Raw genomic sequence first — 15,988 nt, forward strand, 5'->3', positions numbered from 1 at the left:
TTTCCATTTTAACAAGCTCCGGTGAAGTAGCCTATTTGTTGGGTAATAATTGTTTCATATAATAATATCTGTGATCACTATAATTACGTAGAATCTGTAACATATGGTTTTAATATTAAATCTTTATATTTTCATTGGACTCAGGCTATCCACAACGGCCATATTTAATGACTCCAGTGTCCAATGCACTTAATGGCACTCCCGAAGCCTATTACAACCATTTACACGCTTCTGCGCGCAATACTGTAGAAAGGGCTATTGGAGTACTCAAGGCACGATTCCGCTGCCTATTGGGCCACCGAGTACTACACTATAACCCGGAGAAAGCTTCGAAAATAATAATAGCATGTTGTGTCCTGCACAATATATGTAATCGTGCAGGATTGTCTGCTCCAGTGTTGAGGGAAAATGTCGTGTTAATGGAGAATACGCAACATGACTTACATTTTCTAGACTCGGCTCAATCGGGGTCAGAAATTGCATTGGGGCGTTATTTTAGAGGACAATTAATAAGTAACTTGTGGCGTAGCAGAAATGACCACTTGGCGTAAGGGACATAATATCTTAGCAACCACATGTTACTTTTAAGCATGAGAGACATAACATCTTATTTCATATCACCATGGTCGGAGTTAGGTTGGTTAATATTTATTAAATTAGTTAATATGTTGAATGTTTAAACATTCAAATCAATCATAACAAAAAAGGAACAAAACATAAGGAACGCTTGGGTGCAAAAGGTTACTATACAATTAGCGAGTTTATGTTTGATAGCACACCTTGGGAATGAAACGATCGCCTCCTAGCTGTTTCTATTCATATACAATATGTACCTAATTAATTTGACAGAAAAGACCCGCTGAATTTCTTTCGCTGGTTCTTCTCGGGTCAGGGTGTTCCTTTTTCCGAACCGGTGGTAGTGTTTAGTTTGACCATCGGTAAGAAAGTGTAATGCTTCTACGTCGAATAAAGTAATATGAGTTTGAGTTTGAAAAACAAACAAAAAAAAGTATAGGTATACTTGTGTGCACTATGACTATTATACAATTCATGAAACATCGCGCTCATAGATGAGATCCCACATCTTGAAAATGAAACGATCAATCGAACGATCTATCTCTTTGTTTTATTATTTTTTAATATCAAGACAGTCAAAAAGTAAGTGTTATGCCTGTGTATTGAACTAAATTTTTTTTAAAAAAGTTTACGATTACATTAATGTAATGGATGCTTAATCATTGTTATAAATTTGTTATATACAAGACCCTCGAGAGTTTTATATTGTAAATAAAAATATGCTATATTTTATATAGAAGTTTCATTAATTTTTAATCCTGAAACTTAGATTAAGATGCTGCCTGATTGTAAAATCATGTATATTATAATAACATTAATAACAAAATACTAAAGGTTCAGATATGTTTGAAAAATAAAATCAAGATAATAATCTTTATTATATGTATATAATACCAATAACAATAACAATTATATAGTGAAAAATGATTATTATTAAAAAGTAATGTGATTAGATTCGGCTAGCAGCCTTAAGCCCTCCCCCATAGCCTTTAGCCCCTCTCCAAGAGCTTTGACTCCCTCTGCTAGCACATTGTGAGTTTGGGCCATCTCTTCCATCACTTTGACGACTCTACCTTCATGTGACAGTCGCTGCTCCTCTAACTTCAAAAATTTCTCGGCCATGCTGTTAAATTGAGAGCGTCGTTGTGATGGTGGTGACCCTCTTATAGTTTGAAATGTGTGACGCCTAGGAGCTGAAAAATAAAAGAAATTATAGTATTTAAAAAAAATCTTTTAAGTATTATGTCAGTGCTTATTATGTACAGCAGTATTATTATTGTTTTTTATTATAAAAAGCCAAAATACTGCAGTCAAACCCATTATTGAGTTATTTAGAATGGGAATTATAGCTAATAAGTATAAAAACCAAACCAAAATAGAATAAGATAATTACTGAAATTTGCACTGGGATTGTCACGATGCCTCGCTGTTGGTGGAGGTTCTGGTTCCCTTATTTGTTCTGGTGAAGGCTAAAAAAACACAATACTTGTTATAATATAATTACATATATGTAACATTAACATATTTACACAGTTCATTCTGATACAAACACTATATTGAATTATCATTTACAATTTTACCTCTCTATGCTGTGGAAATGGGTTTGTTGCCATGTTTCTCTCTAAATTGTCTAAATTCTCCACATTCACATTATCCTAAAACAGTCTTAGTTTATATTTTTGTGCAGTGATTAATAATGAATATGTTAAATATATATATAAATATAAAGGAAAATATAAAATAAAAGAAAACTAACATCAAAAACATGCAACTGCACATGTTCATCACCAGTTGCAAAACTACCACCAACCTTTAATGCCACTATTCTCTCTTCAATCACTGATAACTCATGAATTTCTTCCACTCCCCCACCAGTCCTGCGTCTGGCAGCATTTCGTGCAGCAGTTTTCTTTTTAACAGCGCTTTTTTTGTCAGACCAATACTAGGCAAGGAAAAGTGTTATCAAGCCCATTCTACATGCATTAATATTTATATATTACTTATTAGAAAATATTAAAAACTCGTACCTTCATCCATTTTTTGCTACATTTTATTGCGCCTCCTCCGGAACGATTTAAAATGGTAGTTATTTTTTCCCATTCTTTAAAAGCTCTGGCCTTTGCGTTAGGGTTTCTTATAAATCCCTTTGCAAGGTTAGGTCTTTCTTCCAAAAAGGATACTAAAGTCTCTACTTGAGCTGCAGACGGATGAGAAACACGTTCAATAAGACTGAAATACATAAAATAAGAAGTCGAGTTAATAATGATGTTTTATTGTAACTGAATTGTTGAACTTGAAATAAAATATTACCAGCCAAATAACGAATAAATGTAATAGGTTACTTACTCCATCTTCGGAATTTATTTATAATGTTTTGAGGTATTTATTATAAAAACAGTAGTAACAATGATTAATAAAGTATAAGTTGTTATTTGAATTTAAATTTACAACTTGAGAAAAATGACACGAACAAGGCAAAAATAGGCGCAAAGAAACTTAATATTCAGCCAGGTAATTGTAAATTTCGTCTGAAATTGCGTTAAGTTTTTTTTTATATTAAAATTTAATTATTTATGGCATATTTTGTACAAAATATGACTACATTATTTTTTTTAATCCTCAGATTTTTAGAAATTTGCAATCGGAAATGTTTTTTAAAAACCGGCAACAAGAGTCGTTGCACTATCGTCTCATATGACAGTTTTCACTTCACACAATTTGACATATCGTTACGGAATACCAAATATTTTTCCATTCAAGGTCGTTTCGATATGAGTTAAGAAATGAAAACTGTTTCAAATCCTAATGTGGTTTTTGCAGAATCACACAGCTGTTTTGCGGTCCGGAACATTGTTAAAAATGCAATAAATGATAATTTGCTCAGTTCTTGAGACCAAAATTCCAAAAGTTCTGCAAAGTTGGAGTGGTGTTAAATATATTATTTTACATCACGTGTCAAATTTGCAACCAATTTAAGTGTACGGAACATTTTTTGTTATTAAAAATTAATGTTTTTCTTTATTAAACTGAAGGAAAACGTTCCAAAAGTTCTGCAAATTTGACAGATGTATCGGAAAAATATACCGAACGATTGTCTAAATTTGCAACCTTTTATGTTGACCGGAACATGTTTATTTATAATTCTTTTTAATTCGTGGTCATTTTTTCGAGTAAGGTGGTCTCGGAATAATTACAAAAGTTTTGAAACTTGGTTGCAAACTTCAAAAACATCTATTCTGATGCATTTACAATTTTGCAACCTCATACGCAATCCGGAACTTTATGCAATTTGCAAAAATGTATTTTTTTTATTTTTTCACCTTCAAGAAAATGTCAAAAGTTCTGCAAATCGAGGGGACTGTTTAATTTTGGGATTAATGTCAGTATTTGAATTTGCAACCATATCCGGAATTCGGAAATATTTTTTAATCACATACACGGAAAATATTATTTCCGTACACATCGCTGTTATATATTCAGGGCCTAACTATTGTGCTATATGAAGCATTTAGTATTTTTCAGCATGTTTCATCAAAAAATTTTTCTACTATTCAATTTTTCATTATCTTTTAAAGGTACTATTAGTATAGTACTATTTTTTCATGACAGGTGATTATGCCAAAAATAAATTCCGTTGGGCTTATTTAAACCGGACGTAGGATTTTACCGGTACGTATTTTTTGATTAATAAAACGAATTGAACCTACGCATTGTCGTCCATTAATGTTTACTTACCTTTCTTACGAATATTTGATATCCTCATACTTTTTTTCTATACTTTTGAAATACTTATTATGTCTACTTGTTATGTCTTAAAAAGTCGATTTTTGCAAATAACACAAGGTTCCGGGTCTTGTGCGAAGTTTCAAATTTCAATAGTGGTATCGATCCCAATGTAAGACCATCCGCTCGATTTGTAAAACTTTTGCATTTCTTTCAAGGATAACAAAATGCGAAAAATCGATTTTTGCAAAGAACACAAAGTTGTGGATCTCATGTGGGGTTGCAAATTTTAATACTGACATGCACCTCAAAGAAACAATCATTGGCTCGATTTGTAAAACTTTTGCAAATTTTTCGAAAATGAAAAATGCCATAGGGTTAAATTTCCGACATCACACAAGATTCCGGATTGCGTGAGAGCTTGCAAATTTTAATAGTAACATTAATCCTAAATTTAAACAGTCCCCTCGATTTGCAAAACTTTTAAAATTTTCTTGAAGGTAAAAAAATAAAAAAAATTACATTTTTGCAAATTGCTTAAAGTTCTGGATCGCGTATGAGGTTGCAAATATGTTAATGCATCAGAATAGATGTTTTCGAAGTTTGCAACCAAGTTTCAAAACTTTTGTAATTATTCCGAGACCACCTTACTCGAAAAAATGACCACGAATTAAAAAGAATTATAAATAAACATGTTCCGGTCAACATAAAAGGTTGCAAATTTATACAACCGTTCGGTATATTTTTCCGACATATGTTTCAAGTTTGCAGAACTTTTGGAACGTTTTTATTGAGTTTAATTAAAAAAAAAACATTAATTTTCAATAACAATAAATGTTCCGTACACTTAGATTGGTTGCAAATTTAATACGTGATATGAAATATTATATCGAAAACTTCCCTAAGTTTGCAGAACTTTTGGAATTTTTTTCACGACCATACAGCCAAAATTAATTTAATTGCAATTTTAACAATGTTCCGGACTGCGGACAAGGTTGCAAAATGAGATTTATTGTCGTCCCAATGTACCATTCACTTGACCGAAGTTTGAAAACTTTTGGAATTATAGTTAAATTTTCGATTTTGAATGTCTATAATGACTGGATTACTAATAAATACCTACTGATTAAGAAAATATAAATAATTAGGTAAAGACTAATTTCTTGTTGTCTAATTTTTTTTATTAAAATGTTAAATTTGCCTAATTATGTGATAATAAATAATAAATACTCATCTAATTGTGTTATATCAGAATTATTATATTGCTATCGCCGAATTAAAGTGATTATAACAGAATTACCAAAGTGAATGTGTGATTTATAAAGCCATGTTAGGATAAGTTCCTCATTATAAAACTAAGAGATTATGACTTAAAATAGTAAGTAAACGACTGATTTATGTTCCTACAAAAAATAAAATATTTTGATTAATATTATCCCGGATATTATTGGTAATATCTAAATTATCACAGAATATATATAATAGAATAAAGGCCACTTGGGACATTATTGGAAGTGTTAGTGGAAAACCTAAAAAGGAAAGTATACCTATCAAATTAAACACAGGCAGTAAATACACAAATTCTGATTTGGAAGTTGCAAATTTATTTGAAATATTTTTTGATAACATACCTAATAAAATAACATCTCATTTAAAATCATCTACATTAGATGCAGCTAGATTATTAAATAAACATGTTTCTAAATGCGTTATTGATTTTTCTTTTGAAACAGTTTCTGCAATAGATGTTATAAAAGTATTTAAAACAATCAATATTAAAAAAACTAACGACGTATGGGGCATTTCAGTAAAATTCATAAATAACATCATACACGATATTGCTCCGTATATAGCAGTAATTTTTAACAAGAGTTTGGACACGGGTTCATTTCCTGACTTGTTAAAATGTAGTAAAGTCTTACCACTTTTTAAGAATGGAAATAGGAGCGATCCCAGTAATTACAGTCCTATTTCAATACTCCCATCTTTAAGTTATATTTTAGAAAAAAATATTTTAAATCAATATCTTATCCATTTTGGTACAAATAAAATTTTTCATAGTGAGCAATTTGGTTTTACAAGAGGTCGATCAACAACTGATGCGGGAATTGCGCTTCTTAAGCATATTTACGATGCTTGGGAGAAATCACAGAATGCTATTGGAGTATTCTGTGATTTATCTAAAGCATTTGATTGTGTAGAACATGAGACGCTTCTTTATAAGCTCAAATATTACGGCGTTAAAGGTAGGGCTCTTGATCTCATTGCTTCATACTTAAGTTAAAGAATCCAGCAAGTTTTCATGAATGGAATAAAGTCTACTGGATCTACACTAAAAATGGGTGTTCCACAAGGTTCAATTTTGGGTCCCTTTCTGTTCCTAGTATATATAAATGACCTTCCTTTCTTTGTTAAAGGTATTTGTGATATAGTATTGTTTGCTGACGATACTTCACTGATTTTTAAGGTTGACAGGAAAAAAACTGACTATGACGATGTGAACGGTGTCTTATCACAGATACAAGATTGGTTTAATGTAAATAATTTGGTTTTGAATACTCAAAAAACAAAATGTGTAGTTTTTACCCTACCCAATGTTAGGAAGCAAAATTATAATATATCTTTAAGCGGCGGCCCGCTTGATGTAGCCGATACTACCGTGTTCTTGGGAATAGAATTGGATTCCAGATTTCAGTGGAGTCCCCATTTGTCGTCCCTAACAGGGAGACTCAGCTCCGCAGCATACGCGGTTAGAAAAGTTAGACAACTAACTGATATTGATACCGCTCGTTTAGTTTATTTTGGTTATTTTCACAGTATTATGTCATATGGCATATTACTTTGGGGTAACGCTGCAGTCATTGAATCTGTCTTTATTTTACAAAAGAGAGCAATTCGGTTTATTTATAATCTTGGAGCTAGAGACTCTCTTCGGGATGTTTTTAACAGAGTAGGAATACTCACTGTTGCATCGCAATATATTTACAACAATATCATGTATATTCACAGTAACATTGATAACTTTGATAAAATCAGTGATAATCATTGTATATGCACTAGAAGTAAGGATAAGCTTATAACGCCAAGTTTCCGACTCCGCAAAGTCAATAAATCTTTCTTGGGGCAAGGTATCCATTTCTATAATAAAATTCCACAGACATTTTTAACTTTGCCGTCTCGTAAATTCAAATCGTTTATAAAAAATACATTGGTGAAAAAGGCGTATTATTCGATACAAGATTTTGTACATGATAAAAAAGCGTGGAATTAATACCTGTTGACTTCCAGGCAGGATATATTAATTTAATAATTGTATTAACTTAAAAATTAACTAACATGACTGTACTTTTTTAAATGTTGAAAAAGAGTAACTACTGAGTTTCTTGCCGGTTCTTCTCGGTAGAATCTACTTTCCGAACCGGTGGTAGCTTCACTTAATTGTTAACCCTTCGGGTGCCTGGTGGGTAAAACTTACATGGCGTGCCTGGAGGGTCTGTGGGACCCGGTAACAAAATGCTCGTTTTTTACTTATTTTATTAGTCAGAACGCCAAATAATGTGTTTATATTTATTTTAGAGCTGTTGAGCTATATGAATGAAAAATAAAAGTAAACTAAAGTTCTTCTACAAAGTTATATTAAAAAAATTAAAAAGTCTCTAATTCTACGTTATAAAAATAAACACTTATGTTTAAATCGACAATATTTTTTTTTAATTGAGGTCAACAATCAAACTTTACATCAATTTAAGGCACTAATTAATCAACTTACAAACTTTTATATTTTGATATAAAAGAAACAAAGGTATTGCTTGTAACTAATCTGTATTTATGTGACAATTTTCACAATCAAAAATTGCGTGTTCCAAGCAAATATGACTTGTGCAAGACACATAGATGTATTTAGACTTGTGATCTTTTTGGTTAGGACATACATAACAACGCTTTTTCGTACCAGTATTATGTTTTTTGGGTGGTGACTCTGAGGGTTCCCCTAAATGAGAGCTGATTCTCTTACGTAAAGTAAGATAAGATTTTGCATCTTACAACTAATACGTCGTTCAGTCTGATGTAGAGCAGTCAATACTATGCCCATTTTTTTATGAAGTTCTAGTATCCGAATTGTTTAACATATGAATAACGTTTGCATTAACATTGCGTTTATGCCAGTAGTGTTGAGAATCCAGAAACAATAATCAAGGCCTTTATATATTGATCTGTGACCAAAATGACATAATGGCTGGAACATATAAATCACTTTTGATGGTTGTATATATGATATTCCTGTTATTTGGTTCGTTATAGACTTTTACTTCTTCCTTGTCAACATCAGAATTATGTATCTGACTCATCTTCACTTTCATCAAAAACTACATCCTGATCTTCATTTTCTTCAAAATTTCTCTCTAAAGCTTGGCGAATTTCATCATTTATTAATCGCCCAGTCATTATAACTGCATCAATATTTTTTCCATAAATAATTTACCACCCAATATAAATAAGAGACAAAACAAAAATAATAGCTTAAAGATTAAAAGTTACGCCGCGTGCCTGGTCGGGTCCCTGAGACCCGAGCGCACACAAAATGCGTGTTATTCGGATGGGTGTACGTTGTGGACAGCGGGAGAGTAGTCAAAATAGCCGTTAGTTTATATCGCGAAGCTACTCGGGAGTGCAGCGGGTTTGCTACAAAAATTTAAAAGTTATCGTTGATTTTTTGAAGTGACGGGTCTGTCAGACCCACCAGGCACCCGAAGGGTTAAATGACGATTCAAAAGTGCTTGTAAAAGCCCACTTGAATAAAGTATACTTTGATTTTGATTTTGATTTTGAATACGGTGAGAACACCCTAATAAGAAACCTTATTAAAAAAAAATTTGAATCAGTCTTTCTACAAAATACTATTTCAGTTATATTACTGTCAATACTTTGGAATACTTCATTCAGAAGGAGGTATTACATCTTTAATTCAACATTAGTTTAATCAACCAAGTACCTTAAACCACCGAACACATTTGAAACGGGCCATCATAAATAAATATACAACAATCCGCTTGAAACACGAAGCTAAAACTAATCAGGTTAATAATTGTTTTTCTCAGCGACAAAAGTTAACTAAACTTATACTGTTTAAAGGTAACTAAATAAATTTTATATGTAAAAATATGTACCTGTGACAGCCCTATTCCTGCCAGCTACTATATATTATTGCACAAAAACAATCATCTGCTCATCTACTCACTTCTAATAATATTCACTAAACCTAATATTTTTCACTTACAATTTTTGACAACTTTAACTAGAATGGACTCAATAAAAAAGACACTGGATGACTTGACCGAACACTTTAATATGAAGATGTCTGAATTTCAAAAAGAGTTGAAATCAACTATTCCCGCTACTAGTCCAACTTCAAACATCAATGCACAATTCAACGCATTCCGATCCTTTGTGCTAGCGGCATTGGAGAATCTTCAACTTCAGGTGGAGCTGTTATCCAGGCAATCCGATGACATGGAGATGCGGTCAAGAAAGAAGATCCTACTTGTGCATGGAGTTCCTGAAGCAAAAAATGAAAATGTTACCGAGAATCTTGTTAAGTTATTGTCAGATCGGCTGCAGCTTCCTGAACTGACCTCTGATAGTATCCGTACTTCTCGTCGCTTAGGCCGATCTAGCCCTGAACGTCCTAGAGCCATCCTGGTCAAGTTTAAGGAAACTTCACTCCGAGATAAGGTTTGGTTTTCAAAGAAATGTTTGAAAGGCTCTGGAGTGACCTTGTCGGAGTTCTTGACTAAGCGTCGGCATGAGGCTTTCCTGACTGCTCGGCAACGCTTTGGCATTAACAAGTGTTGGACGAGAGACGGTGTTGTTGTTGTTGTGGGGTCTGACGGGTCGAAGCATCGAATTTTTTCACTTGCTGACTTGAACGCGGTTCCCAGTTCCAACAATGAGACGGAAGTGCCCTCCACAGCCAGTGCTATTGTTCAAGCTTCCAAGGATAACAAGTTGTCTCAATTAAGAACAAGGAGGAACGTGAAAAAATGATTTAAGTAACTTTCTTAAGACTGTTATACTCTTTGTTATTTTGATTCCATAGTTTATTTTGATTCCATAGTTTATTTATAATTTCACTTTTTCTTATAATTTTAGTCTTTAAATTTTTTTTTTTTAGTTCTTATTTTATTGTTTTTAACTTAATTTTACGATAACTTATTATTTATATGTTACCCACTTTTACAGTTTTAGTTAATGTTGTCATGTCAGAATGACATGTTAAGTTGTTTTATGTCAAACGTCATTCTGCCTAATGAGTAACCATAGACAATTATTTTTACTTTAATTTCTTTTTTTTTTTTTTTTTTCTAGTGGGTCACATAAGAATTTTATTGTTTAATAAATATTACTGAAAAACGATGCTCGTGCTAAAAGATTTCAGTCGGTAGCAGAAGCTTGCAATATGCATATTATGCCCCTATCCGCCACCCATAATTTTCCAAATTCTACTCCGTCCCTACTTGATTTAATTTTGGTTTCTTCCTTAGATCATGTGTTTAAGTATGGTCAGTGCTCAGCTGATGCATTTTCATACCATGATCTCATCTATCTTTCTTATAAAATACGTCCTCCAAAAGCGAAACCGAGAGTACTTCTGCAGCGTAATTTTGGTGGAATGGATATTGACAGTCTCCGTACAGATGCTGGTAAAATCGATTGGTCAGTAGTAATTGATGCATCCACCATAGATGAAAAAGTAAACATTTTCAACTCGCTTTTAATACAGCTGTACGACAGGCATGCCCCTGTTAGACCTGTTAAAATTAAACATCTTCCTGCACCATGGCTATGTGATGATTTAAAAGCTATGATTGCCAAAAAAGCACTTTATAAAGCGCGATTGAAGTCAGATCAATCAGAGGCCAATCGCACAAAGTACAATAAATTTCGTAATCGCTGCAATACATTGTGTAGAGATGCACAACGACGTCACATTCACAAATCTGTCGAAAACGGCGACACAAGCAGAACATGGAAATTTTTAAAGTCACTTGGAGTTGGTAAAAATTCTCAAATTTCACTTTCTTCTAATATGGATATTGAAAATCTTAATAATCACTTTTCTGCTGCTAACGTAATGGATAGCGCTGATAAAAAATCTACGCTTGATACTCTTTCTTCAATGTCAACTCCAAATTATCCACCGTTTACATTAAATCAATTTACTGAATGTGATGTTAAAAAGAACATATTGTCTATCACGTCCAATGCTGTCGGCACCGATAGTATTAGCCGTAGTATGATATTACCTATCATTGACATCATTATCCCTGTTTTAACTCCCATCCTAAACCATTCCGTTAATACCTCCGAATTCCCTGATGCATGGAAAAATGCTGAAATTATTCCATTACCAAAAAAGGCTAACCCCAGCACTTGTTCCGACTTTCGCCCAATCTCCATTCTACCTTTCCTTTCAAAGGTTCTAGAGAAGCTAGTCCATCGCCAGCTTAGTCTATTCCTTAATCAATTCCATATCCTAAACCCCTTACAATCCGGTTTCCGTCCTGGTCATAGTACGGTTACTGCGCTGGTGAAAGTTACCGACGACATTCGACGGGGAATGGACAATAAGCACCTAACAGTTATGACTTTACTGGACTTTAGCAATGCTTTTAACACTGTCGACTATGATATACTGTTAGGTCGGCTACGTTCTGTTAACATATCTCCGTCAGTTATTGATTGGTTTCGCAGTTACCTACGAGGGCGCCGGCAACGTGTCCGTATTGATGAGACTGTCTCGTCTTGGAGTGTTGTAAAATCCGGCGTACCTCAAGGCGGCGTCTTGTCACCTTTACTCTTTTCACTATTTATTAATTCTATAACATCTAAAATCACTTCTCTCTTTCACATGTATGCAGACGATATACAGATTTATCGCCATTCCACCCTAGAGAACCTACCTCTTGCTATTTCTGCCATTAATAATGACTTGGAAGAGATCTGCCATTGGAGTAAGTCTCATGGTCTCAAGGTGAACCCCTCTAAGTCTCAGGCCATTGTTATTGGCAGCCAGAGTTTGGTTTCGGGAGTGGTTTGGTCTGATTTACCTAACATAAAATTTAATAATGCCGTAATACCTTATAGTCCAAATGTTAAAAATCTAGGTATACATTTAGATAATACTCTATCGTGGAACTGCCATATTAAAGAACTAAGTCGGAAAACTATTGGCTCCATTAAATCTCTACAGCGTCTGCGTTATTTCCTTCCTATTCCAACCAAAATTATGTTAGCACAATCTTTACTCCTATCTATTCTCGATTACACTGACGCAAGCTATCTTAATTTAACCGAGGACCAACTAAACAAACTTGAGCGACTCCAAAATATTGCGTTTCATATTTGGTTTGCGCAAATATGACCATGTTTCCAACTTTCGATCTAAACTCAAGTGGTTATCTATTCGCTTTCGCCGGAATCTGCATGTTCTCTCGCTTCTTTATTGCGTCTTGTTTAATGTTAATGCCCCGACTTATTTAAAGGAAAAATTTGAGTTCCTAGGACTATATAATAAAGGGTTAAGATCGGCTGAAAATCTGACATTGAGGATACCTGTGCATAAAACAAAATTTTTCAAAATGTCCTTTACCGTACAGGCTATCCACCTGTGGAATGCTTTACCCATTAACATTAAGCAAGCGCAAACGCTATTGTCTTTTAAGAGGTTGGTAAAAGAGCACTATCTGGCTATGGAAACTTAGTCACTATATGGTCTTGTATAGTTTTTATGTTTTATTTGTTAATTTTATTTTGTTTCCTTTTTTTATTTACTGTGACTTATTTGAAATTTTGTGTTTACATTATTAAATTTGAGACGACTTATATATTATAGACAAGTGACATTCAAATTCACGCGAACTATTCACCTACACAACCTAAATAAACAGAAACTTTACCCCATTATTCGTAATGGATCCAGTAGACGCACGAGCCCCAGCTGAAAAGCGATACACTCTTGAAGTTTTAGACAACAATGCATTTGAAAGGACCTTCAGTGAGGAAGAAGCCTCGGGGTACAGTCCCTTGACTCTGATTATTAAGCTAACCCACAAAGGAACGGTCATTACCACCTACTTAACTGTTCAAGCCTCAAAAGCAAACAACAAGGTGTATATGTCACAAGATCAAGCTAAGAATTTCTCTGACGAAGCAATTAGTAATGCAGTTTGTACATTATATTCATTTATATTTATATGTGTAATTGTTCATTTATTTTATTAGTATATATATTTATGTAAATATGTATGTATGTTTATTTATATATGTATTATTGTATATATTAGGCACCACTACCTTTTCGCTGCACAATTTCCCTAAATCAAAGGTTGTCTGGCAGAAATCGCTACTTAGCGATAAGACCGCCTTTTTGTACATTTTAATTTAATATTTTTGTTCCTTGTAAAGTTTATTGTTTGTGGTGTACAATAAAGTATATTCTATCTATCTATCTATCTAAATATATATTTTTAAATAAGGTGCATTCGGCTAACTCCGAAAATCGGGTTATTCCAATAATTACAAATTTCTGGAAATCGCGGCAATAATTTTTGCACTAGCATGAAGTCGTTATTTGAATTCGACCCCGCGCCTCAGTTAGCTCAAGGCGCTATCAGCGAGTGATCGTGTGACAACGACATTTTTATGAGCGAGTGATATTTCTCGCGTTTTTTGAGTAATCGGATTTAGCCGAAGATCTGTAATTAATTATCTAGTAAGTAATTTTATTGTTTATTTTTTTTTAATTCGATAGATTTTCGTTTTAAAGCACTATTAAATTCGTTTAGGAAACCCTAACTCAAGGTTTTAGTTTTTTTCGAAATTAGCCGACCAGGGAAATTCCGAACTATAAATCATTCGGAATTGTCCGACACTAATTTTACAAAGAAATGGTCAGTGGTTCCCAATCTTTCAGTTCTCGTTGTTTATGATCTTTTAATCTCTTTTTAATTAGTCTCTATTCAGTTAAGCTCTTCCATGTACTATATTTTGATTAATATTATCAGTCAAAATTTTGTTTTATCAAAAAAGTGTAACATAATTACTCTCAAGTTTTAGTAACCTTTTCAATGTTTCAGAATCATGCCTAATAAATATAAAAAAAGAAAACGCCCAGATATACACAAGATGATATAACCAATGCAATTCAAGAAGTAAATGATGGTAAATTATCAATGTATGCTGCGGCGCATAAGTACGGAATACCCACAACAGCACTTCACGATAAGATTAAATCAACTACGGTCAAAATATTAATTTTAAGTTTATCGTACTCGGACTTGAATGAAAAAATCTAACAAAAATTTGTGTTTTTGCTAAGCTAAGAAGTTTACTATTCGCAATAATGTTCGTAAATGTTTCGAGTTTTGGTTAAAGATACTGTTTTATACGATTATTTAGAAGTTTAGGTAGCTTTTTTTAAAAACGATTTTTATCGTTTAAACCGATTTTGTAAAGTTTTTGCTGTGCCAATATATGGTACAAATAATATGAGTAAAACCTTCTTATTGGCATTGTGCCAACATTAGGTAAATAAACAAAAAAAATATTTAATGTCAAAATATACTTAATATTAATTACCTTTCGATTCAGATTTCAAATAAATGCGTGTCATAAGTTAAAAACATTTTTTTCCAAATGTTGGGCCACTGCTAATGTCATAGAAAACCATTAATTAGCAGCAGTGTCAATAATTAGTATAAAAAAATATTTGTTTTTTGCAATATTTTTATCCATGTTTAGTTCACATGTTTGCTTATTAAATGTAAAGATTCACCAACCATAACAATTATTTTTTATAATTTCTATTAATGCGCAATTTCTACAAAAAAACAATCGGGCGTCCTCATTTAAAAAATGGCGAGAAAAGGTTTAAATTATTTTTATCCAGACATCCTACCCTTGCTTTTCGTACGCCAGAAGCAGTTACAGCTGCCAGTTCAACTGTGTCAGAAAATGATGTTAGGGGATGATTTCGGCAAATCAACGACTACTTTGTTGAAAATGATTTGGTTCACATACTTTCTGAACCAGATCGAGTTGTGGCGTCCCGCCACATTTAGTACTTTCATAAATAAATAAATTTTCATAATTATTTTCATAAATAAATAAATAATTATGTACAAAAAAACATTCAACAAACAAACAAAGTTCCAACCGCGCGACGATAATTTTTATATTAGCTAGTGACGCGATGTTAGAAGCGATCGTACGATCGCGCGCCTCGCTCCTTCGCCCCGCTGCCCACCTACCTCGGCAGCTAGCGGCCGGCGGAACGACGCGCGCGCCGCGCGGTCCCCAGTCGGATCTCGATCTCGATGCGCACCGCTTTGTTTACTTGTTACGCTTACGGCTTTCACGCACCTTGCACCTTTTACCATTACTTTCACTGTTTGTTTCTTGCATCTGCTCGCGCTGTTACCCTAAGAACTATATCTTCTGAATGTAGACTTATTGTGCTGTGGGATAGTAATAAGTGTAAAACAATAAACTGTTGATTATTCATTGTCTTATTTTATATACGCGTTCTCCATGTACTATTGAGACTAAAGTACTCACCACGCACCTCCAGACTACAAGACCATTACTTTTAAAGAGACGCACGACAAGATTTAGTAACAAATTTTAAAGC

At 33.4% G+C, this 15,988-nt stretch overlaps 1 protein-coding gene and 1 long non-coding RNA gene across 3 annotated transcripts; both read right to left on the reverse strand.

Annotated features, from left to right (window-relative positions):
- Window positions 1-971: 971 nt before the first annotated feature.
- LOC124540012 lies at window positions 972-2,960 on the reverse strand. Of its 2 annotated transcripts, XM_047117411.1 has the most exons (4): window positions 2,387-2,960; window positions 2,157-2,231; window positions 1,970-2,045; window positions 972-1,769 (listed from the first exon to the last, which is right to left on the reverse strand). In XM_047117411.1, exons 2-4 carry the CDS (start codon window positions 2,187-2,189, stop codon window positions 1,510-1,512), a joined length of 369 nt encoding a protein of 122 aa, XP_046973367.1. In that variant the 5' UTR covers window positions 2,190-2,231; window positions 2,387-2,960; the 3' UTR covers window positions 972-1,509. The 2 variants fall into 2 exon arrangements, with proteins under 2 accessions (XP_046973367.1, XP_046973366.1); XM_047117410.1 differs by having other exon boundaries at window positions 2,157-2,960.
- A 6,666-nt stretch (window positions 2,961-9,626) lies between these two features.
- Window positions 9,627-10,687, reverse strand: LOC124540290. Its single transcript, XR_006967129.1, has 2 exons — window positions 9,933-10,687; window positions 9,627-9,856 (listed from the first exon to the last, which is right to left on the reverse strand). It is a non-coding gene; the product is annotated as an uncharacterized LOC124540290 (long non-coding RNA).
- Window positions 10,688-15,988: the final 5,301 nt, after the last annotated feature.

Source organism: Vanessa cardui, chromosome 24 (genome assembly GCF_905220365.1).
Source record: "Vanessa cardui chromosome 24, ilVanCard2.1, whole genome shotgun sequence".
NCBI classification, from domain to species: domain Eukaryota; kingdom Metazoa; phylum Arthropoda; class Insecta; order Lepidoptera; family Nymphalidae; genus Vanessa; species Vanessa cardui.